Consider the following 25,502-nt stretch of genomic DNA (forward strand, 5'->3'; position numbering starts at 1 on the left):
GTCTATTTATCGACGCGTCGGAATATACGATCCGCGAATTATACTCGTGAAATAGAGACCCGGCAAGCTTGCAGCCGCAATCTACAAATTCCGGGCAATGTAAATATAAATCGCGCGCGGAAGCTGAAAAACCCCGGGCCGGACAATTAAAAGACGGTTAAGGTTCGTGCGGGCTTCATCGTAAGCTCAAAGAACCGTTTCATCTTTCTAATTAAAAGTAAATCGGGCCCGGGAAGTTGAAAAACCGCGATTAAAAGCTATCGCCTTCGCTGCTAGTGTCAATAATACCGGACAGAAAAATAATAGGAGCGCCGCGGAAGGAGAGAAAAGATGGAAAATGCATTTCACCGCGTGCCATCCGAAAGAATTCGCGGAACGAGCAATTTCGCGATGCAAAATACTCGTATTTCAAACTTTCACCTCATTGCGATAAATTTGCCAGCGTAGCCGGAGCCGCGCCGTGAAGCCTCGCGCCGAGTACATCGGGGGCGAACATTTAATTTACGGTCAGTTCAATGAGCGTCGAGCTTGAAAAGAGCACAGCACACCGGTTCGAGAATTGTTAATTGCGCCTCGGCTCGCCTGTTAAGTGTAGACATTAATTACGGCACGCGAAATTGCTGTCGACAATTTTCTTCTCGCGGCGAGGAGCCCGGACCGATATATTTTCCTATCGATGACGCGGCCCGTTCGCACCGTAAATACGAGCTAAGCCGGCGACGAAAAGCCTGCGGCGCGCAAATGACCCGGATCGAACGATTTAGTGACATTTTGACGGAACTTTCTAGCCACCGAAAGACACCCGATCGGAACTTCCAACGGAAACCTATTTTCCCGGCGCTGCTTTCACATTTTCCGTGATTACTGGACTGCGGATTTTTATGGAAAATTTAAATTCCATAGACGTTTCTTTAATTTTTTAATTATTTTATCGTGTTCGAAATAATAGAATATAGTACTTTGAAATTCTTTAAACGTTATTCTTTTAATGTCGATTCATAGTTGGTATAAAATTGTTCGATTCATGTAAAATGTACTTGGCTGAAACTGATGATCAAATTGTGAGTCTTTGTGGAAAATAAAAATCTTGATTATACATATTGTATATATTTTATATATATATATAAATCTTTATTATATGTATTATAAAAGTCTTTATTAGCTTCTAATTAATTTTTAACACATTGAAACATGTACCAGTACCTTTCGATTTTTCCGAAGCTTTTACCTAACTTCGCGTATTAATTTTTACCATAAATGCGTGAAATTATAATATGCTAATAACTAGACTGTAAATTTTTACGCAAAATACAAATTTTCTGTATCAATTGCAAAAAACAATTAGCCAAGTTTAACAAGTAGAAATTAGTACATCAACATTCTTAGTTTCTTTTAATTTTTTCATTGTTTCCGACATACCAGTCTTGGACGACTGGAATTTGATAACAAATCTGCATTATACTTAAGATGTAATTTTCTGGTCGTTAAGTAGCCAGTTTATTAAGATAGAAAGCGTAATTAATTTAAAAATACGTCGAGAACGATTGATGTGATATTTTACTCAATTATTATGTGTGTAGTAATTTAAAACTCAAACTCTATTGACACTGTATATTTCAGCATTGTTGAACATTTGGTTCTTCAGAGCGTATTAAACAATTTCTAAAAACTTTTGTAAATTGTATCAATTACCAGAAAAATATCACAGAAAAGTCTCAGGAGGCCAGAAAAGTATGATAAATATTATAATAGTGAACACAAAAAAATGCTATCTTCCAGAAAAAGCTTTTCTTAAAACGAATACAGTTGTTCATTTGTAAACAAGATATTTTTTCTCTGACACAGTGAGTGAAATTATTATTGCTACACGATTTTCTATTAACTTTTAATTGGTTCACTGTTCAGGTTATCGACCGGTAAAAGCAGAATAGAAATCGACAGGCTGGAGTGGCTGGCTTTTTTGGCAAAGTGTCACTAAATCTTTCGATCCGGATCAGTGTGCGGCAGCGCCGGTTACCGGTCGATGGAAGTTAACGCTCGTAGCAAGAGACCACGGGCCACTGTCGAATGATTAACGACGGTCTCGGTCTCTTGGCCGGTGCAACGAACCGGCGTCGAACTTTTCGAGGGTTCCCGCTTCGAGGACCGTAGAAGGAAGTTTCGTTCCGGTTCGTTTCACAGGAACCGCAGGAACGTGCATGTTACCGATCCATCGTGAGAATGGAATCGGCGATTCGACGGTTTTGCGCGCGGAATTTGTATTGATAGTGTGTGCATTTTACGACTGGGAATCTGCCTGCTCGATTTATGATCGACTCGGATTTTCTCGCTCCGTGATTGGAGTTCTGACGTTGTAAGGTCCATGATTCGATACACAGAGTGTCCCAAAAATGTCTCGCAATCCGGAAATGGCGGGTTCCTCGGATCATTTGAAGCAACTTCTTCCTTTACAAAAATTTTCTCCGAGGCACCGTTAACGAGTTATTAACGGAAAACAGTGACCAATAAGAATCGAGTACGGCTGGCGCGAGGCGGCCCAGCCAACCAGCGCACGAAGCCCAGTTCCGCTCATTGGCTCGGTCGCCTCGCGCCAGCCGAGCTCGCCTCTCATTGGTCACTGTTTTTCGTTAATAACTCGTTAACGGTGCCTCGGAGAACATTTTTGTAAAGGAAGAAGTCGCTTCGAATGACTTGAGGAACCCGCCACTTTTGGATTTCGAGACATTTTTGGGACACCCTGTAGAACGGCTAATCCAATCTTGAATTGGTTTACAAAATTTAAGCACTCTTCTGTAATTTTAACGCTAAACCTACCGAGATTTAAAGATCAATGATGTGTGATGCGTTGGAAAAATAACAAGGCTGAATTCATTTGAACTTTCCGCCATTTTTATTAGAATATACCATCGACCTAAGAAATTTACTCAATTATTTTGTACTAAAGTGTTTCTATAATTCTAACAATTTTCATCTTTATGGTAGGTTCAGTGTTAACAAAGACCCCAAAATCTTCTATACCTGTAAAAATGACAGGTTCCACATTTTATATTTAAAAATCATTCCAGTTGTAAAGACTTTCACAGGAAACGATGGAATAAATTCCTTGGCAGGAACAATGAAAGTAGCGAAAAGTCTACATTAATTCAGCTTCGTCATTCTCATAAAGCAACGCGCGTCATTTGTAATGGTCGGCGTAGATTCAACGTTAAGGATAAAAGTTGTAAGACAAAATTTGATACATGCGGAAACTAGAAGATGTGACCACCATAATTGAAGCATGTTACTTAACAAGATAAGGAAGTGAACAACTCGGGAGTTCAGGATTTAGAAAAGCAATCGTGTCTGCTTGAAGAGATTTGAATCAAAATTACATTTAAAAAACTGTACAAAAATTTGCCAGATTAAATGATCAAGACAGTACAAAATAAAGGAGGATCGACAAATTATTAATATTGAAAGTAAATGTAATAGTTTCATTCAATTATACAAATTCTTTCATTTCAAACGGTACTGTATCATAATTTTCTCCAAGTGAAAATGAATTATTGTCGTTTAAATTGAAAATTAAATGTAAGTTATCACTATCTGATAAAGATATTAATTCAAAATAAAATACATCAAATTATATACCATGCTCTTTAAGAGATAATTGTGTATATCATAGACACCCTTTTTCGGCAAATTCCATGGTGTCTTATAAATTTGACCATCGGTATATTCCGAGGACGTTTCGCGATCGTAAAGATGGCGATTGGTCGGAGATCGCAAGTATCCGCCGCACGTTGTTCAGACGAGAGCACGTGGTCGCGAACCAGGAACGAAACTTGCTCGTGGAAGCACACGCCCTGAAAAAGTTTTCGCTCGGCGAAGTCGGCACTGGCCCGAGAGCACGGGCCGATAAAGCGAAACCATCGTTAATCATTCCCTCAGTGCGCCGGTGTTTTCTCATTCCGCGAAAGATAACTTCGATTGCTTAGCGCCGAAGTGGTTGGAATTCCACGCCATCCGGGCACCATATAATTCACGTTCGCTTTCCCGCGAACGTGGCGCGAATCGCCCCCGTGGATTTTTATTTAACTTCCCGCCGAGTTATTCTTTTGCCTGTGCCGCGCCGTGTTTAATCTAGGCCAATGAAAAGTGAAACATATTTCGAACGAAATGCGATCTGACAGAGGGTATCAGCTTCTTCTGTTTTTGTACTTCGTTTCACGAGAAAAAGAGGAAAACTGAATCCTCATTTCTTCTGCAATTTCGTTTTCTTCCACTTTACTCTTTATACACAGTTTTTGCAATTGTCTATTCCTGATATGTGAAATTGGCTTCTTTAAGACTGATCTTGCTCAGAAAATTTTATAAGCCAAATGTTATTGTATACTTCAATAAATGCTGGTGATATGTCAAGGAAATATGGACCGTTTATTTTGAAAGTGGTGTAAGTCCTTTTTTTAAAAAAGATGAGATACGACGTAATTTATGCTTAATTTAGTGTAAACTTTTTGTTTATAACTAGTTAGTGTTTAATATCTTGAAAAATGCCAATGCTTTGTTCGATTTAAAATTGGCCGGTAAAAGAAATTGCGTGACCACTGATTATGAAAGTGGTGTAAGTCCAATTTCCATCACGATGCCAAGCCTATTACATACGAAAAATATAAGGATATGCAGCAGCTATTACCTTATATACCTCCTGTGCATCATGAATATTTCAAAAAACTGCCACATGAAGAGCATAAGTAATTAATAATACCAATATCTTGTGTTAAGTTTAACAATATATAAACATAATTAACGTTCAAAATAAAAAATGCTAATCCTATTTTATTTCTTGTTATTGCATTAATATGAGATCTATTTTAAGTGATATTTGTTATTTCAAAATTGAAATTGAATGATATTTACAATTGACTAATTATGAAAGTGGTGTAAGTCCATTTGCAGCCTGGAAATTGTATATTATTTTAGTTAAATTCGCCTAAAAGAAATTTATACAGTCAAATTACATATTGATAAATTAGTACAAACATTCCCAGACTTCACATAATTAACCTATATTTTTTAATTGTCAGATCTGCTAACATTCAATTTTCTCGAAACGAAAGAAAGTGGACTTGCACCACTTTCAAAATAAACGGTCCATATATTGCTTTTGTTCTTTTATCGAGTATGAAATGAGCCGTTTATTTTGAAAGTGGCATAAGTCACTTTGTTTTTAAGTCGATATATTTAAGGGTTTGCGTTTTAACACGTTTCAAAATATGGATGCTAACTTTCGAGAAGATTTGCTTGTATTTGTTATCTCAGGATACTGATATTTTTCTCGGTATAAATAATTTCGTACAAACATTAAAAAATCACCGCTTTTCATTACGATAAAGTGACTTATGCCACTTTCAAAATAAACGGCTCAATTAAGAACGAAACGAACAGCAAAATGGTATCGCTTGATGAGCATACAGTAAATGTAAAGTAAAATGGACAATTTGGGAAGAGAAGGTACGATTACTTCAGCCTTGCGCCTTGTCTTTATAGTTGTTGACAATCGATACCTCGCGAAATTCGAAATCGCTCTCCTCAATTTTTAGAAATTCGCAGCCTTCGATCGTTGCAAATTTGTAGTCCCTAATATTTGTAAATTTGCAGTTTCGAAGTTTTAACAACTCCTAGCTCTTAACTGTTACAAATTTCCCGTTCTGAAATTTTCGCAATTCACAGTTCCCAGTTTTTAGAAATAAAACCTGGAAAATTCAATTTTCGGGAATTCGCAGCCCTTATTTTTCGCATATTTGTAGTCTTCAACAGGATACTGATATTTTTCTCGGTATAAATAATTTCGTACAAACATTAAAAAATCACCACTTTTCATTACGGTAAAGTGACTTATGCCACTTTCAAAATAAACGACTCAAATACTGTATGCTCCTGTTATTATACTTACGCAAAAGCATTTTTACGCTCTCGGTTACACTGCAAAATATTATTGATTTTAAATAACTGCATTACGATCATCTAGCTTGTTTTATCAGTTTTATTTCGTATATACATATTCTTTGTTCTTCGCACGAGTTTTACGTCTTTAGCATTGTGTGAACTCAAAATATTCTTATTTTGAACTAGCAACGCTACACGCATTTCACACAGAAAAGTTATTCATAACAATTAAAATGAAATCTCCATTGAATTATATTTCACTAGGTTTTCTTTTCTTGAAATACATTTTACAATAACAGATCACAAAATAGAAAATGGTTGAAAACACTTTCACTGCCACACCAACAACAAAATTGAAGCATCACATTTTATTACATTAAATGCAAATTGGAAAATCAAGTTCTACGACATAAATTGTTAGTGCACAGCACTAATGTTCTTTATGACACGAACGTGCCTAGCCGGCTGTTTTTGAGCTTAGGATTTTCAATAACACCTGGTATGCGTTTTGGACGTAAAGCGTTTGCCGGCCGAGAGTACGCATGCTCTACTGCTTGATTTTTGGGACTTCGCTTCTCTCGGCCTCGATGGCCAGGGCGTGTCATAAAAAAGGAACAGTTCCAAAGAGTCAGCCTGACATTGTTTTACGACGGTGATGCCTGGAGGAATTTTCCTACCTTTGCCAAAGCCTTGCGGCCGCTCCCACCTCCCATACACCAGCACCCTCCCAGAAAGACGCGTTAAGGGCGCAAAGGAAGGGTGTCTGCTTTAAAACAGACTCACCGATTGGCTATTGCCAAAAATCAAGGAAAACCAATCAGCGAGTATCAGAAACGCGTTGGAGGGGTAGCAGTCTACCACGAAGGAAAATATCCTCTAATAGAGCAGAGTTGTAACAGAATTCGTAGAACTAAAACCTCCTGACCAAGGGTGTAGCGTAGTCACGGGCCGAATACAAAACTTCAAGCAAAATCCGGTTCCTTATTTTTATATGCAGTCCATATATATAGCGTCATAATTCCACGATATTACTGACGACGCTGTGACGCCCCAACACGAGTCAAGTACCTCTAAGGGGGTACGACGACGAATGTTTCTGGAATCGGACCACATAGGAACATCCCCACTATCATTTTTCCAGAGAAAATCTGGCTATATAAAGGACCCAAACGCGACCAGAAATCGGGCTGGTTTCGAGTCATTCGTCGACGTGGAAACTCTAGTGAGATCGAGTCTTAATTCTCCCTCGAACAATCTAGTAGGTAATTAGATATCAAATCAGAAGCCCCCGCCGACTCAGCGCGAAAAGCTGAGTGCGCGATAGAGTCCGCGAACACCTACATACATTTGTGAAAACCCAAAACGCGTAATAAATTCGCTTTTACCAGTTTTCTTTGGTTACAAGTTCAATTATTTCCATTTCCTATTTCGAAGCAGTAGTTGGTATAACCAACATTCTTACACTCCGGAAATCCTAATAAAACCGAAAAGAATGTAACACGTTAACGTGTGAATTAATTTTCGAATCAGAGCAGCCGTCGAGATGCCGAAGGAATTTGACTAGAATAAAATCGGATCTCTCGAGGCCGCGACCACGAAAAGAAGAGCGCAAAAAAGTTACAAGTCGGGCGAAGAAGATTTTCAGCAGCTGAAAACCATCCGCGTTCAGAAATCACTCGTCGCGCTATCGACAGCAACACAGTGATTCGACGGTTTCGGACGTTCGAGCTAAGCATTTTCCACTTAACGATTGCGCTGGAAAAATTCCATCTTGTTCGGGGCGTCGGGGAATCCATTGTTCCGGATCTGACGTATCGGCTACGGCGCAGCGGTGCCTGATTATCCTTCATCTTCCCCAATAATTCTATCGTTTCGACGGCGGAACGACAGGAGCGTGTCACCGAAAATTGGAAATCGAATCTGCCAGGATCCCGAAGAAAGGGGACTCCGAAACTCATCCGTTCCCTGATCCCGAGTCCGCGGGACTTTCTACGGCTGGCGGTAGACACACGAGCAAGTTGCTCCCAGCAGCCTCGAAATCCGCGAGAAGTTATTTCGTTCGTGATATCTTCGCGTTCCCTTCCACCATCGCGCCCTTCCCCATTTTTCACGTAAACGTAACTTCTCCTCTTCCTCTTTTGTATGCGCGACACCAACACGGTTTTTACGAGCTGAAGCCTGAGACAGTTGCGCGTGACCGAGAATTCGTTTGATTATTCTGAGAGCATGATAGTTATGAATGAGCCTCGACGTAAAGCGGCACCTTTTCTTAAAAAGTTGGCGACCGTTCTATAATCTCGTACGATTTTGATGAAAGTCGACACTCTTATATTGAATGAAATTGTCGAATTTCAATATGCAGTACTCATATACTAATGAACAAATGATGAATGAATAAACTATATAAATGTAAATACAATAACTATATAAACTATATTCCGATGGTCTGATAAAAAAATGTTTCCTGCCAAAGTTAATTAGTATTTAACCGAGAAGAAACTGTAATTGTTTAAATTTAAAAACAAATTCATTTATAGTTATACTTTAAAATGAAATTAGGTGATTTTAACTTCATAGTATTATAGGCGACGTCGAGATGAATTCAACGACCTGCTACATGATGACCTTCGGATGACATTGAAGGAGAAACTACCATTAATCGATGGTTTTATATAAATTGTTCTTTTGCTTTATGTGTTAACGTCTGAAATTGAATAAATGATCATTTGTAATGTTTACATTCATTTATTTATGTTTACATACGAGGTGTTGGTGTTATTATTATTATCATTTCCGGAAAATGAGGAGTTCCTGAGGTGATTTGAAGTAACATTTTCCTTTACAAAAATTTTTTCCGAGGCATCGTTTACAAGTTATTGAGGAAAAACAATGACCAATGAGGGGCGCCTGGCGCTGGGCGGCCGAGCCAGTGAGCGGAACTGGGCTTCGTGCGCTCGTTGGCTGAGTCGCTTCGCGCCAACCGAGCTCGCTTCTCATTGGTCAGTGTTTTTCGGTGATAACTCGTTAACGATGCCGCGGAGAAAAATTTTGTAAAGAAAAAAGTTGCTTCGAATGACCTCAGTAATCTCTATTTTCCCGGAAATACCATAATTTTGGGACACTCTGTATATCGCCGAAATTATATCAAATATTGTGGCACTTCGTGGCGATTCGTGGCATTTTTTCGTTCAGTGTTATCCGAAGGTCGTCGTATAGCAGCTCGGAAATGAAAGATGTGTATCATTTTTTGTACGTATTGAACGAATTTACGTTTGTGCGTGACGCGGCTCAAAACGGCGGAATAGATATTAATCGCGGACCCTTTGTTGTTGCGTGCTGTTGAACGGCTTACCTGATTCGAAGATTACTTCGCTGAGCATGATCCAACGGGCTGCGAAATACAGCTGCAGTTTCAGGAACCGGCCGGCGCGGGAATGGAGCTTTATGGTAACGTCACGTGCCTGCTCTAGCACCAGGTCCGGTATGTAGGAGAACTGGACCGGCTCTCCGTTGAACTGATTCCCACCGGCACCAAGATAAACCTTCGCGTACGAAAAGACCTGCCGAGAAATCACGTGTATGCTCTCAATCTGTGTGCTCGGGATTATGTACACATCGACGCGACGGCTGACTGCACGTGGCCGTCCTATTGACGATGATTCCATGGCGGAAATTAGTTGGGAACACGCAGCGACGAAATTGCTATGGATTCGATTGTAAGCCCTTCGATCGACTCTTTATCCGTTAGCATCGTGAGCTTTTCACTTTGCCTGTGTAAGTTTACGTAAAAAGTATTCGTACACTGTGTTACCAATTTTTGAGAAAATGTCAATATTTGAACTGTTATATCTTCGTAAAAAAGATACTGTTATATCTTCAACAATAAATCTGGACTCACTTTAAAGCTTGAAGCTAAGTAATTGCCGATTTCAGTTATAGATGTCTCTCACTCCCATTTTTATGATATCCGTAAATGTTATATTATAAAATTATTATTATTATTATTATGTTATTTCTTATTATCCGTGAATGTTAGCAACTGGAACAAATTGAATGCAGCGGTCAAGGAAAAGCGACCAGAATTGGTCAATCCTAACGGTGTCATTTTCCAGCAGGACAATGCTAGGCCGCACACGTCTTTGTCCACTCGGCAAAAATTGATGGATATTGGTTAGGAATTCATGTTACACCCAGCATATAGTCCTGATCTCGCGCCATCGGATTACCACTTATTTCGATCCCTGGACAACTCCCTTCGTGGTAAAACTTTGAATGACGATGACGCTGTAAAATCTCACTGAACTCAGTTTTTGGCCGAAAAGGATCAGACTTTCTACGAGCGTGGAATTTTCAAGTTGTCGGAGAGATGGCGAAAGGTCATCGAACAAAATGGAAAATACATTACAGATTAAACTTCGTTCGAAGTAAAAACAAATTTTTTATTTCATTGAACAAATCGGCAATTACTTAGTTGCCAACCCAATACTTATGCTGTCCATAGTTCATTTCTCTGTAACATTGTTGTGTAACTACTTTGCACTGTACGAACGAGTCAGACTCGTAATCAGAATTTCATACATGATCTACTAAAAATGAAATTTCTTCTAAATTGAAACTAAAATGAATTGTTCTTTCATGAAAATCAGTAAATGAAAGTACATGGAGACGAGAAGAAACTAAAATTGTCTCGTTCCATTAAGGATATTAATAAGAATAGTATTAACCCATTAACTGCCACGATCCCCATTTGGGGATTTAGTTAATGTCATTAGTATATAGGGATATAGTTTAATTTAATAGTTTAATTTAATTATATAGGGATATAATTTAATGTCATTTTGTATATATCAGACAATATTGTTTATTGCAGATCAACAATCCCCATTTGAAACTTTTTAGAAAACATAAAATATTTTAACAACAAAACATAATTTGAATATAATTATACTGTTACACAACTTTTTGTGCATACACATAACTTTTTCCCTCAAAAATTGGAAAAAAGATTTGGCAGTTAATTGGTTAAGAGCAATTACTGTAGCTGTGAAAGAAATCGTAGTACAAGGGGTTAACTGTTCAACACTTTCTTTTTCTATTATATTTTGAAGATTCAAAATTTTGAGAGCAATTATAAACCTTAATCGTTTCATTTTGATAAGAGTTAAAAATCAACTATTTTAATTCAACGAAGTTCTTTTCGTCAACACCTTCAACACACCTGCATTGTTAGAATAAATATTCAATGGAAATTTTTTTCTCAGTCATAGAAGACAGTGAAAACATTTTAAACTCCAGCCTGAGTAAGTTTCGCAACGACACACACCCCGTCGGGACGAAGCGATCGGTAAACAGGGAGGGAATCGTCGGGCGTGACGGAATCGCTTCGTCTTCTTCTTCGTGATCGCGAGATATGTGCACGGAATAGAGCATTAACTATTGGCCGATCTCGGTAATCTCGCCTCCTGCGGAGGTGCGCGAGGAACGCCCGCGTCCCCGTCGATCGAATTAAAAATTTAATCCCTCGGCGATAGAGTCGCTCCAGATTCTACGACACGTTTTTCCCTCGATAAATAAACCGTGTCCCAGCGATAGGATGAATTTCTCGTGGACCTTGTACTCGAAAGCGGAGCATGATTTTCTGATTTAAATGATTCAACCGTGGGTCGGACTTTGTGTTCTTTAAACATTCAAATCCGAGCGCGCACCCACGATTTAGAGTTTTCCCGCGGCCCTGGTTTGTTAATGACGCTGCCGCCGCTTCGACGGAGTAACAAATATCAATGTTTCAAATATTTGGAATGCGTGATGACGATCGCGCGGCGGCATGCAAATTGCGAGAATACGCGCGAAAGTCACGGCGCACAGAAAAATGCAAACTGCGTTTTGAATTATTTTCGGCTTGTAAATGTATAACAGTGGATGTGGAAAACGAGCGCTATTGAATCGGCCTCTTGTCCGAGAAAAATAACAATCGCGGCCTTTGTGCTGCGATTTTTGTACGTAGTCGAATTCTGGATGAATCCCGAATACATTTAAACAGAGTTTACATTTCGTGAAATTTAACAATAACTCCGGGTGAGCAAATTTTCGAAACAATGAAGCACGAACATTTCTTTCTTTAAACGCTCCGACAGGAAATAGTGCGCGAGCTCGATATGAAGGATCATTTTCGTTTTTGAGCGAAATTGTGGAATACTTGTATTGAATTTTGAACATTTTTATTTATCTTTGTACTTGATATGAAGCAAAGAAAATGTTCGTCCTTTAACTTTCTTTCTTGGCTGCTTATGTATAATTTAACCCTTTGCACTCCGCTGTCCCCTCTCGTGGGACATCGTAATTCTAGCATATCACTCGGATGTCCCCTCTCGTGGGACATTAAAGTTTATTAGTGATTACGGGGAATTGAGTTATTTCAGCGCAACTTTTTGGGACATGCATGTTTCCCTGAAGTTTTCTCTTGAAATGGCACAAGAAATCAAATCAAAATATAGTAAAATTACTAAGATATATACAAGAAATGTCAGCGAGTTTCGACGAGAACGTGAGAGGCGTGCTCACGACGGTCCGAGCACTTCAAAGGCGCCACTTGAAAAGAGCGATAAGGCAAGTTTGTAGAAGAAAGATCGGTATGCGAACATAGCACGCACCGTATAGTGAGATTTATAATCATAAAATCTGGAGGAAAAGATTTTCAAAGCTGAACTCGGTCTGGTTCGAAGCGTCGAGCGGTATAGATAGATCTAACCAGTGAGAAAATCGGAAGAGTGATTCTTCTCTTGGTAAATAAATTGTTCGGTAAAAGTTTTTTCGGTAAATATCATCTTGTGAGTTAATAATAACAATTAGAAATTTTCAACCCATGTATTTATTCATATTTTTTATTAGAACAATGGCAAAACGTTCAAACACGAATGAGTCTCATGACACAAGTAGTAGCGAAGATGAGCTCCGGATAGACGTTTATACAGATATGTTAGAAAGACTAACTGTAGAAGGTTCTCTTCTACAGTTAGTCTATCGTTTTGATAGCAGTGATAGCGATATCGTCCAAGCAACAAGGCGACGAGAGAAAGAGTTCGCATAGATAGCGATTACAACAACAAAACAAAATTATAAAACAAACAATAACAAAATTATAAAAAATAAAATATTGATTTTTTTGCAAATTTCTCAATTTCAGCCAATTCATATAAGTCCAATATCATTATAATATGTTAGTTAGTTCTAAAACCACACTAAATAATACGAGGGTCTGTAAATGCCCGTTTCTGCCGAAAAGTGGCGCTGAGTAGCTGGTAGCCAACGTCCAGAATGGTTCGGAGTGCTAAGGGTTAATAATAATTGAAAGGAAGTACAGCATACCTGTACGTCTTTCGTGAAATAGTTGTTCGTGTGCAGGTGTATGGCAGTGAAGTTACGCGAATAATCGAATTCGAAGGTGATCTCTACGGGTCGTCCGAGCATGTTGGGCGTGTCGTTTCTCCAACCGACCCATTCGTACCCTAGAACAGAAAGAAAACGGTGGATTATTTCTAAATTGTTCTTGCTTGCACGACATACGAATCTGCAAAATATTCCATGCTATCGGTTCAGAGTAAACTTCGAGATTATCCTCTATCACGTGTCAATGCCAACTGACAAGGAGGTTTATTGGATTCCCACCAATTTTGATGAAATTCTGTATACGTGCAAAGTACACGAAAACAATTTGCATGCATTTCCTTCGCCGGTCGATACACGAGTTCGAGAAGAGGAATGCTACTCCGGAGTTGGGTGCTCGAAAACTATCAAATTGGATATCTGGAAAACGAAAGGAGTTATGTATGCTCAATATTCTCTTGCTTTCGGTAATTTTACCAATTTGTTGATGCTCTCATTTTGAGATACTTCGCTACTCGGTTATTTCCGGACGATTATTCGGAATGGTTCTGCATGGAAAACGCAAATAAGTTGTCTACTGTATCATTTAAAAAGATCAATTTAACTTGAATTATTATTTAGTTTCAATACTAAACATTGAATATTAGTCATAACTGAATATTTGTCAGAAGCTTCGATTCGAAATATTTCACAATATCATTATTATGTTACAAATTATTATCATTATATTATTATTGTATAATTATAGTAATATTATAAATATGATATTATATTATATTTATATTTTTCAAATTCTGCTTCGATTAAAATTTCATGAACTTTCGAAGTATGACTGCGAACGTGTTTTAAAACGTTCCGCGGCTTACGTTCGAAATAAATTCACGTTCCGAGTTACGTTTCAAATATTCTCCTAATACCGAATGAATGTTGTAACAGAATCATTTCCAGATATTCCGTTGTTTGCAAACAATAAGCCTTCGGAGTGAACGGGCCGGCAGATAGTTTCGCAACTGGAATTTCGGGCAAATCGTTCGAGCATTTCATTCGCAGGCGGGGGAGTGTTTCTGTTGGCAGTTGGCGGATCTGAAAAATGACATTTTACATTGTCGGATCCGATTACTCCATCGACACGCGCCGGCCGTCCGATAAAGGGGACAATAAAATCTGCAACATAAATAATCCACGTGGTCCGCGCGTGACGCGAAATTTGTTTGCGCGTGGCACGAACAGCGCGGGAAGCGTTCGCATCAAACGAACAAATTGTTTCAACAGGGTCGCATTTGTTGCAAATTGCGCGGGGCTCTTTTAGCAGAAAGTTCCGGCGCGCAACCTATTTTCGCCCGAACGACAGCTGGTCTTTGAATGTTACCTTAATTAATTGCCAGCTGAATGCGAAATAGTAGGCGTTTCGCGCAATCTGTGACTGCATTGAATTCCGGAGCTTTCTCTACAAATGAAGGAAAAAATAGAAGTCATCTATTCCGGCATTCTCCTGGTTCTGTTTCCCTCATCTCTATTTCTATTTCTCTCTCTCTCTCTCTCTCTCTCTCTCTCTCTCTGTATTGCTATTTCTCTCTGTATTGCTATTTCTCTCTTGTTCTCTCCCTCCCCCCCCTCTCTCTCTGTATTGCTATTTCTCTCTCGTTGTCTCTCTCTCTCTCTCTTTTTGTATTGCTATTTCTCCCCCTCTCTCTCACTATTGCTATTTGTCTCTCGTTCTCTCTCTCTATGTATTCCTATTTCTCTCTCTCTCCCTCACTATTGCTATTTCTCTCTCTCTCTCTCTCTCTTGCTATTTCTCTCTTTCTCTCTCTCTTTCTGTATTGCTATTTCTCTCTCGTTCTCTCTCTCTCTCTGTATTGCTATTTCTCTCTCGTTCTCTCTCTCTCTCTCTCTCTCTCTCTCTCTCTGTATTGCTATTTCTTCCCCTCTCTCTCACTATTGCTATTTCTCTCTCGCTCTCTCTCTCTCTCTCTCTCTCTCCATTGCTATTTCTCTCTCTCACTTTCTCTCTCTCTCTCTCTCTCTCTCTCTCACTGAAGATTCTCGCAAACAGCATAACTGTATTTGTAATGAATATATTACCGAGAGACGGTCAGGGTAAGTTTCTTGAGTCTCAGCTACGGGCGCACAATCAGAACAATATTCTCTCGATGTACGTTGATTTGATGCGCGTCAGGTGCCAGTACTCAATTTTAAGACAAATTAACCAACAGGTGGAATGTATCTGAATATGTGCAACCACTGGATTACACAATGTTATTCCCATTGAGCATAATAATTATCTCAAGACAGTTTTGTATTATGACACAGAATTGACCCCTTTTTTCTTACAACATTTATGAAACATAATAGAATTTAAAGAACTGCTACCATAAAAATGTTTAATTGTACTAATTCGGACGATACTTTACACGATCGAAGAAGCAGAACAAATTTTTATTAATATTGTGTTACGTTTTCAGAAAATGTGACTATTTCATTTAACAAAAAATAGTAAATGAAACTTACCGATAGTTCTTTCACTACGCCGTGATTGCAATAAAAGTTCTCTGTCACTATCGTTATCACAATCAATTATACGTTCCACCATTTTACCAACTTTTTATTGATACACAACAAATTTACTGATACAAAACTGATTATAAAAATGTACAACGCATACAGTAATTTCTCCCGGAAATGCCAAATTTCGAGTTACTGTGAATTTCCCTGTGGTAGTCCTATGCATGTGTAATTTATTGCTACGTCGATGCTAAGAGTCGGCCGAACGTGTGATGCGGCACGCGACGCGAATTCCTGGAAGACAATGACATAATGGTGTTTTGGTGCAAATCAGTACGTGGTAGGTACTAGGTATCTGGCCTCGGAATTGCCTTCGAATCGTGGCACGTGGCCTCCGAATTGCCTTCGAATCGTGTCACGTGACCTCTAAATTGTCTTCAAATCGTGTCATGTGGCCTCCGAATTGCCTTCGAATCGTGTCACGTGACCTCTAAATTGTCTTCAAATCGTGTCATGTGGCCTCCGAATTGCCTTCGAATCGTGTCACGTGCCCTCCGAATTGTTTTCGAATCGTGGCATGTGGCCTCCGAATTGCCTTCGAATCGCGGCATGTGGCCTCCGAATTGCCTTCGAATCGCGGCATGTGACCTCCGAATTGCCTTCGAATCGTGTCATATGGCCTCTGAATTGTCTTCGAATCGTGTCACGTGGTCTCGGAATTGCCATCGAACCGTGGCATGTGGCCTCGGAATTGCCTTCGAATCGTGGCAAAAAATTACAAATAGAAAAGTTATTAAGTCATCGTCTTTATTCTAGCAACTCATATTAATCTACATCGGCATGCTGGCCGCTGCTTTTTTTGGCCACTGCCCCGAGTTTCTATAAAAACGCGCCGCGATGCACGAAGAATCGCGACATAGAGATCTGTCGGTTTCAACTCCGACCTCCAAACATTTCTGGGAGAGAGAGGTGTAAACACAATTAAGCGAGAAAAACAATTTCCCAATATTTCTTCTTTATAAAAAGCACGGTCGACGCGATGATAAATTTTACAAAATATTTAGGTACGCGAATTTCACGCTGCCCGCGGTTGGATGGTTAATAGTTTCACAGTAATTGTATTTTTAGTAACAAACACGGTATTTTCTTCTCCAAAAATTGTGTCAGTAGATTGATTTTCGATTGCGATGTTTCAATAAGATTAAACGCTATTTTAATTACAGCTAACTGTAGCCACAGTAAAAGATCGTTTCAACCGATTCATTTCACTGACAGACGGGATATTGATAAAGTAAAGCTTCTGACTACTCGAAGCACACTGGTTTAACATTTAATATAGAATGTCTGGGTAGTTGGACGTGCGAGTTTGTACCTCTTACGAGATCGATGAATATTATAGCCTTCTGTTTGGTTCGAACTGTCGACATGTTAATAGTAGCGTGCAGTTTCTGGATGGTTAGAAATTCAAGTCGCTGACTCCATCCAGCGTCACGGAGTGCTGTAACTTTACGATAGTATGGTAAAAGTTTAATCACCCAAGGTAACTGGAGGTGCTACAATGCCTCTAAAATATGAAGCACTGTCAGTTCAATAAAATAAGATAGAGTTACTATGCAGCAGAGTAAGCATCGAACAACGAAATCCTAGTAACACCAACAAAGAATTCGTTTCATTGTTTTTATTTAAACCTTGCATTCAATCACTACGGCACACTCATCATTAAACCCTAGATTTGTCGGCGACCCCGCAAAATTCTTAATTTCTCTGCAAACGTGTCAATAAATAATTAAATATTAAGGTTTTCCGTATCCTTCTAATCCATGCCGTACTTTATAAAGAAATAAAAAGAACTTTCTTTTATAAATTTGGTATTGAGTTCTTGTTCTTTTTTATATTTTAGAAATAATAAATAATATTTTAATTATCAAGTTAAATAATAATTATTATAATTATAATTAATAGTAGTTAAATTAATTAAATTTAAATATTAAAAATTCAATTTTATTTAAAAAGATATTTAATAAAATATAATTATTAATTATTATAATAAATAATAATACTAACTTAATTATCATAATAAATAATATTTTAATTATCAAGATTCTATTTTGGGTCGCCGGCCACCCCACGATGTTACTTATGCCGTGAAACAGAGGGAGGTCGTTTTATGATTAAATCGTGCACACGTGTCGCGTCGAAATAAAAAAAAGAACGGAGGTCGATTAAAAATTAATAAAGCACCGTTTTACCCTCGACAAATTTGTGAATAAATGAAACAAATTTTTCTGCGAATTCCCCGGAAGAATTCTGAATTCACGGCGATCGTCATTAGGTATTCATTAAATTGCGAATATTTCTGCATTTATATCGCAAATCATAAAAAGGCAATAAAATATAAAGATAAATTAAATGCAATGCTGCCTGCGTTTTAATGCCTCAACGCGGGAAATCAATTTTCATTCGACTTTCATATTTGTGAATCGCATCGGGCACTAACCGACATTCGAGTAAAATCTCGAAAATCTCGATGATCGGCGAAAAAACTGTTGGCGAATTGCATGGGGCACGTTTATATTTGCGCTACGCTGGAGGTAAAAGCTGCACGTGAACGATCCGTTAAAAGTGTTTATTGAAACATGAATAATAGATTAAGCTGAGTAGTTTAATACAGAATTTTCCACGTTTTTACATTTTTATTATAGAATTAATTGCCTAGAAATGATCGCAGTAATTGGAACACGGTAATTAGAGCAGCGTATAGAAAATTACACACCGTAATTATTTAGATCAATGTACAGAAATTCGCACACGGTAACTGACATGCGGTAACTAACTTTTCATCTTTTCAAAGGCACAGTAACTCGCTCAAAAACTGTTATGTATACTTAGTTAAATATTTCGTATTGTTTACATATTTCACTTACGAAAATGTTCGTACTTATATTTCAGTGTTTGAAATAAAATGTTTGAAATAATTCAAATGGATAATTCAAATAAGAAGTGCGACACAGGCAATAAACTATTTAATTTGTCGAAAACTGCGGACGTCACTTTAACGGGCACAGTAATCGATACACATATCTTAATAGACAACTTTTCCAAAGGATGATACAACTACAATCTTATTCTATATGATCCAATGCAAAAGTCTAGCATTGTAACCAAATAGTTTTCTTGATTTATTCGGATAACCGAACAACTACTTTTCTATGATATTAAGCGTTTATCATTTTATTAGTTTGATATCAAGGAGTGAATCAAGCTGAGAGAATCAGTTTCTCTACGTTATACAGGGTCTCCCATAATTATGTTAACACCCAGAAAGGGTCCTGAGGTCATTTGAAGTAAGTTTTTCCTTAGAGAAAATTTAGTTATTATTACATTAATTTTAGTGATTTCAAATGACCACAGGAATCACCCCTTTCCGGGTGTTAACATAGTTCTGGGACATTCTGTATTGGTGAAGTGATTGCATTTGATTCTCCACGCTAGCAAATTAATGCAGTTGAGTAAGTTCTTTCATATTCATAAATTTTGATACAATATAATATAATAGAATAATATTGTACTTCAATATATATATATATTGAAGTACAATATTATTTTGTATCAAAATTTATGAATATATATATATATATATATATATATATATATATATATATATATATTCATAAATTTTTGATATATATGATGAAAACGGAGCATTGAAGTACAATATTATTATATTATATTGTAATATTATATTATTGTATATTATATTATAATATAATATATAATATAATAATAAACATATATATAATATCTATAATATATTATTATCTATAATAATATAATAATATATTATAATATATATATATATATATTATATATATATAATATTATAATATAATAATATAATATTATAATAAAATATATTATTATATTATTATATTATATAGATTGTACTTCAATGCTCCGTTTTCATCATATATCGCAGCACCAACATAAAGACACCGTTATCTCTATATACGTGATCTTCGACTAAGCACTATCCGGCATGTTCCCCGATCTCCCAAATTATTCGATTTCGAACGTGTCAGTGCGGCAAGAGTAACGAATCACGCTTGGACGACCGGAAGAGTTCTGCGGCAGCGAGCCGCAACGGCAGTTATTCGACGCATTCTGCCATTAGATTACACGGAATTCAGGTGGGTGCACCGGTGGATGCACCGTCCCGCGGGAGTATGCGGATTGAAAACGGACTGCAATAACCCTAAAGTCGGCGCGTAGCGCGGCAGAGCACCGCGAGTTGCGCGTTTTTCCGAAGCCGTTCTCCGTTACTTTTCGCGGTCCCGCTTTGAATTTCCGCCTTTAAACTAGACGGTGGCTGCGGTTTCCTGGCCAAACTTTCGGCCGCATGCGCGAATTCGGGAATACTACGGGCTGCCTCGCATTCCCGGGATGAACCGCCCGCCGGAAGTTTAGTTAAGTCTGGACGGCGGGGCTGGAGCGCGCGAAACGTCAGCACCGCTGACAGCTGTGTTTTTCGTTTTCGCCGGCCAACACACCGGTTACACGGATGATTGCTCCTACACTATCTTGGAATTCGCAAGTTTCATTGCCGCTGGACGTTACACGGGCGCTACCGATTTTAATTAATCGTCCAACGCAAGATTTTCAGTTCATTCGAACGTCGCTGCTCCACGAAGTCAAGATGATTCTCAACGCTGTTGGAATATGGCAGTGCTTGCGATCTAAAAGCTAATAAATTGAGAGAGTAAGCCTCTATCCAATTACCGTTGACGATCTCAACATGTGATCGATACAATTAGAAGTTCCTTCGATTGTAACCTTCTAATCCGCGATTTACGTTTAAGTATACTTTCTACCAATCCCGTTGTAGTTTTAATAAGAAGTATAAGTAAGATATAATATAATATAATATAATATAATATAATATAATATAATATAATATAATATAATATAATATAATATAATATAATATAATATAATATAATATAATATAATATAATATAATATAATATAATATAATATAACATAATATAATATAATATAACATAATATAATATAATATAACATAATATAATATAATATAATATAATATAATATAATATAATATAATATAATATAATATAATATAATATAATATAATATAATATAATATAATATAATATAATATAATATAATATAATATAATATAATATAATATAATATAATATAATATAATATAATATAATATAATATAATATAATATAATATAATATAATATAATATAATATAATATAATATAATATAATATAATATAATATAATATAATAATAATATAATATAATATAATAATAATATAATAATAATATATAATAAGAAGTATAAGTAAGATAATAAAATAACTCATCAGTTCCCGCACTCAGAAACTGATAAACTTTTTAATATTCGTATCAAAATCCGTAATTTCGTATACACCAATCTAATAATATCGCAAAAAATATCGAAACGAGAAAATTGATATAGTAAGATATATAATAATATATAATAATATAATAAAATAATATAATAATGTAATATAATATATAATATAATAATAATATAATAATAATATATAATAATAAGTATAAGTAAGATAGTAAAATAACTCATCAATTCCCGCACTCAAAAACCGATAAACTTCTTACTATTCGTACAAAAATCCGTCATTTCTCGTGTGCACCAATCTAATAATATCGCAAAAAATATCGAAACGAGAAAATCGATATTTTAGGATCTGTATGACCGATTCCGCGATCCGGATCACCATGGCGCCGCGGTTCATAAGACAGTGAGAAGTTAATACACGATACACCGTCGCGTTGCGCTGCCTCGCAAAGATCCGTTCTTTACGCTACAAATCCCGCAGATTTTTATCTCTCGTTCTCGACGAATTCTCCAAGGGAAGGGTGGCAGCCGGGGCGGCCGGATGAAAGAAGGAAAAGAGACGGGAAAGAAACGAGGGTTCCTTGAGCACGCTGGGACAGGCCGGCTCCATTTCGACATTGTCGTAAGGGAATCGAAGAAGGAACGGGCTGCTCTTGGGCTGTTGCAGCAGACGCGGCGAGGGACCATCGAGCTTATTAAAACTTAGGAGGGTCTGAATCGTTCCGTTTCAATTCGGTATCCGCGCTCTACCCCTTTGGCTTCGGATTTTCCTGTGACACAGTCCCTTCCGGTACCCTCAACAATGTTCGAGACCCGGTGTGCACCGCGGCATTATATCGGTCTGATCTATCCGCTTTCATATAAGCCCCACCCTTAATATCGTCCCTCGAGTAAATAGTTTCCAGTTTCCTGTCGCCGCCGCCGCCGCCGCCGACGCCGACGCCGCCTTCGGCCGCTATCTACCATCAATTCCGAACATTCAGAAGGGTCGTAAGATAAACACCGGCGCGCGTATATCGTCGCTGGAACTCTCGCAGCCTGATGATTTTCTCACTTAAACCGCCCTGGAACTATACGACCGAGCGAATGGCGCTCGTAAAGAGGGTTGCGCGCCGTCGATGCCTCGCCTTGTCACTTGCCCGGTCAGATCCCACTGAATTCCGGCGATTTCGAAGCAACAGCGTGATTTTAGACTACTTTTCGCTCGTGGCGAATTCCGTCCGTTCCCGCTGCTGTTCTCCTCTTGACCCATCGTTCTCCTGTTCACATTAACCATCCGCGCTGCGATTTCTTTTACTGCGTTGATTAGCGCTTCTTTGTCTTTCACCGTAAACCTACCGAGCACTAAAACTGACTTGCTTTCTAAGGATGACATGTATTTCGACTATTCACCGTAACATAATGCATATTTGTATTAAGACATTAATTAAGTCTAACAAACGGCTCGGTGGGTTTAGTGTTAATAATTTTCCTAATAGAACAAACCAGTTTTTGCTTCTTGTATGTCTCTTTGTGTATTTTCATTGCTACATAGACGTTGGTAACATATGAATCAAATTTGCTCAGGATTTGGAAGAAATGAATAACATTTGAGCCGTTTATTTTGAAAGTGGCATTGTTTTTAAGTCGATATATTTAAGGGTTTGCGTTTTAACACGTTTCAAAATATGGATGCTAACTTTCGAGAAGATTTACTTGTATTTGTTATCTCAGGATATTGATATTTTCCTCGGTATAAATAATTTCGTATAAACATTAAAAAATCACCACTTTTCATTACGGTAAAGTGACTTGTGCCACTTTCAAAATAAACGGCTCATTTATATTTGGATAATTCGATTTATGTATGAAGTTTTCAACACGAGTCTGATTCGTTATAGTTCCAGGTCGAAAGGAGTGAAATGAGCGAGTTTTCTGAATTTATTTTAAAGGTAATTATTAAATGAAAAATTCTGATTTTCTTCTTCATTTCAGGAGGACAAGCCTAATAATTAATTCAAAAATATTTTGCATCACTAATGCGAAGTATAAAGGAGTGATTCTTGAGGTCGTCCAAAATGACTCTTTCCTTAGCGAAAATGCAATCCACGTCTCTGTTTACGAGTTATTAACGAAAAACAGTGACCAATGAGAGGCGAGCTCGCCTAGCGCCAATCAGCGGAACTGGGCTTCGACCGCTCGTCGGCTCGGCTGCATCGCGCCAGCGATGTCGCCTCTCATTGGTCACTGTTTTTCGTTAATAACTGGCAAACAAAGCCGCGGATTGCATTTTTGCTAAGGAAAAAGTTATTTCAAATGATCTTAGGAAACCCTCATTTCCCGGAAGTACCATAATTCTGGGACACCCTATGTTTCAGATTCTCCATACTGTTTCCCCCGTTTGTACTGGATTCCCCAAACTATTCGTCAACTTTCACGGCTGCGTCTCGGTAACCAGGCAAGGCAATTGAAAATTTCACACAGCATTTGATGATCTTATCTTATGACGATGCATACCATACACATACTATAGCAGCTTTTTTAAGCTGTAATAATAAATAATAATTATTATATCTATAACTAAGTTATGTAAATAATAATATATTATTATATTATATTATATTATATTATATTATATTATATTATATTATATTATATTATATTATATTATATATTTAATTATTATTATAGTAATAATAATTAAAGCTGTAATACACTTACAAAAATTGCCTTTTGACCTACTTCTCGAGCAAAGTTACGTGTACCGTTAGAAAGAATAGAGTACATTGATGTTATATAGCACGAACAGCCTCAGGAATTACCATTGAGCGGTTTAGAGCGGAATCAAATTCAGTCGGTAGAGCGCTGGGACTCTCTCTCTCTCTCGATTCGAAGAAAGAGAGGAAGAGGAACCACGGCTCGGTGTAAAGAGAGCCGAGAGAGGCTGCACGCAGTCTCGACGCGACGGGGTTTAAAAGTTTAAGAAGCTGGAGTACGTAGTCGGGTAGCGGGCCGGCCTGTCCCGGCCGCGCGTAAATGGAAAGACACAAATGTATCCTGGGAGTCGGTAAACAGCCGTGTGGCTCGCAGTCTAGCCCGCGGTTCAATATAAATGTAAATTGGAACAGATTCGAGTACGGCATGGAACACGTTTGCCTCCGAGGGTCCGAGCTCTCTCAGTCGACCGGCGCGACGGTTCCTCCGACGATTCTCTTATCTCCGGCCTGGCCTACACACACCTGGATTCGACGCGGAGGCAAATTTTATTTTCGCTTGAAACTACGAGCCCGGAAGACGCCTCGACGAATCCACACCCCCCGCGAGTTCAACGCTGACCGGCCGCCCGAACGCTCTGTAGATTATCTGGCGTCGGTTCAAGAAGTTCCATGATTTCCCGGCACCCTAAACTTCCAACACAATTTTTCGGGTTTGGCTTTAGCATGCCGGTGCCAACTCATTGCGCAGTCTTACCGGGGATTCCCACTGCGAACTGATTAACCGTATAGTGCACTGTATTCCTGGAGCTCGGATCGGATCGAGATTAACCTTTCAGGTACGGCTGAATTCTGCGCGAGGCTATTTCTCTGGACGGCAGAGTCTGATTCTGTATATTCTGTCTGTATATACAGGGTGTCCCAAAAATGTCTCGCAATCCGAAAGTGGCGGTTTCCTCGGGCCATTTGAAGCAACTTTTTCCTTTACAAAAATGTTCTCCGAGGCATCGTTAACGAGTTATTAACGAAAAACAGTGACCAATGAGAGGCGAGCTCGGCTGGCGCGAGGCGATCGAGCCAATGAGCGGAACTAGGCTTCGCGCGCTGGTTGGCTGGGCCGCCTCGCGTCAGCCGTACTCGATTCTTATTGGTCACTGTTTTTCGTTGATAACTCGTTAACGGTGCCTCGGAGAACATTTTTGTAAAGGAAGAAGTTGCTTCAAATGATCCGAGGAACCCGCCGTTTCCGGATTGCGAGACATTTTCGGGACACCCTGTAGACTGTTGTAAATCGATGCGAAGAAAAAAGAAGTGTGAAACAATGCATATGAAGACGATTATTTGGTTCAAACGATGAGCGAGTGAGCTACTAGAGTATGCCACTATAGTGGCGCGTCGTTCAGAGAGATGGCATTCGCGGAAGCCACTATAGTGGCGCGTCGTGCCTAAAAGGTTAAGTTTAAACTTTGAATGGTTAAAAGTGAATACTCTTTTGGGATTTCTTGCGGCAGACTGTCAGAGATAGCGAAGCGAAATTTTATGCGGTTGTTGTGAAGAGGATTGAACTGTGCAGAGGATTTT

The 25,502-nt window shown here is 38.4% G+C and overlaps 1 protein-coding gene across 3 annotated transcripts in view; it reads right to left on the reverse strand.

Annotated features, from left to right (window-relative positions):
* The window catches only part of Ddr (discoidin domain-containing receptor 2), a 529,507-nt gene that overhangs the window by 110,490 nt on the left and 393,515 nt on the right, over positions 1-25,502 (reverse strand). For all 3 annotated transcript variants that reach the window (XM_076523238.1, XM_076523242.1, XM_033472527.2), the window contains 2 exons: positions 13,294-13,433; positions 9,281-9,488 (listed from right to left, as the gene is read on the reverse strand). In XM_076523238.1, coding sequence (XP_076379353.1) covers positions 9,281-9,488; positions 13,294-13,433 — 348 coding nt within the window. The remainder of the gene's footprint in view (positions 1-9,280; positions 9,489-13,293; positions 13,434-25,502) is intronic.

Source organism: Megalopta genalis, chromosome 1, assembly GCF_051020955.1.
Source record: "Megalopta genalis isolate 19385.01 chromosome 1, iyMegGena1_principal, whole genome shotgun sequence".
Classification (NCBI taxonomy): Eukaryota; Metazoa; Arthropoda; class Insecta; order Hymenoptera; family Halictidae; genus Megalopta; species Megalopta genalis.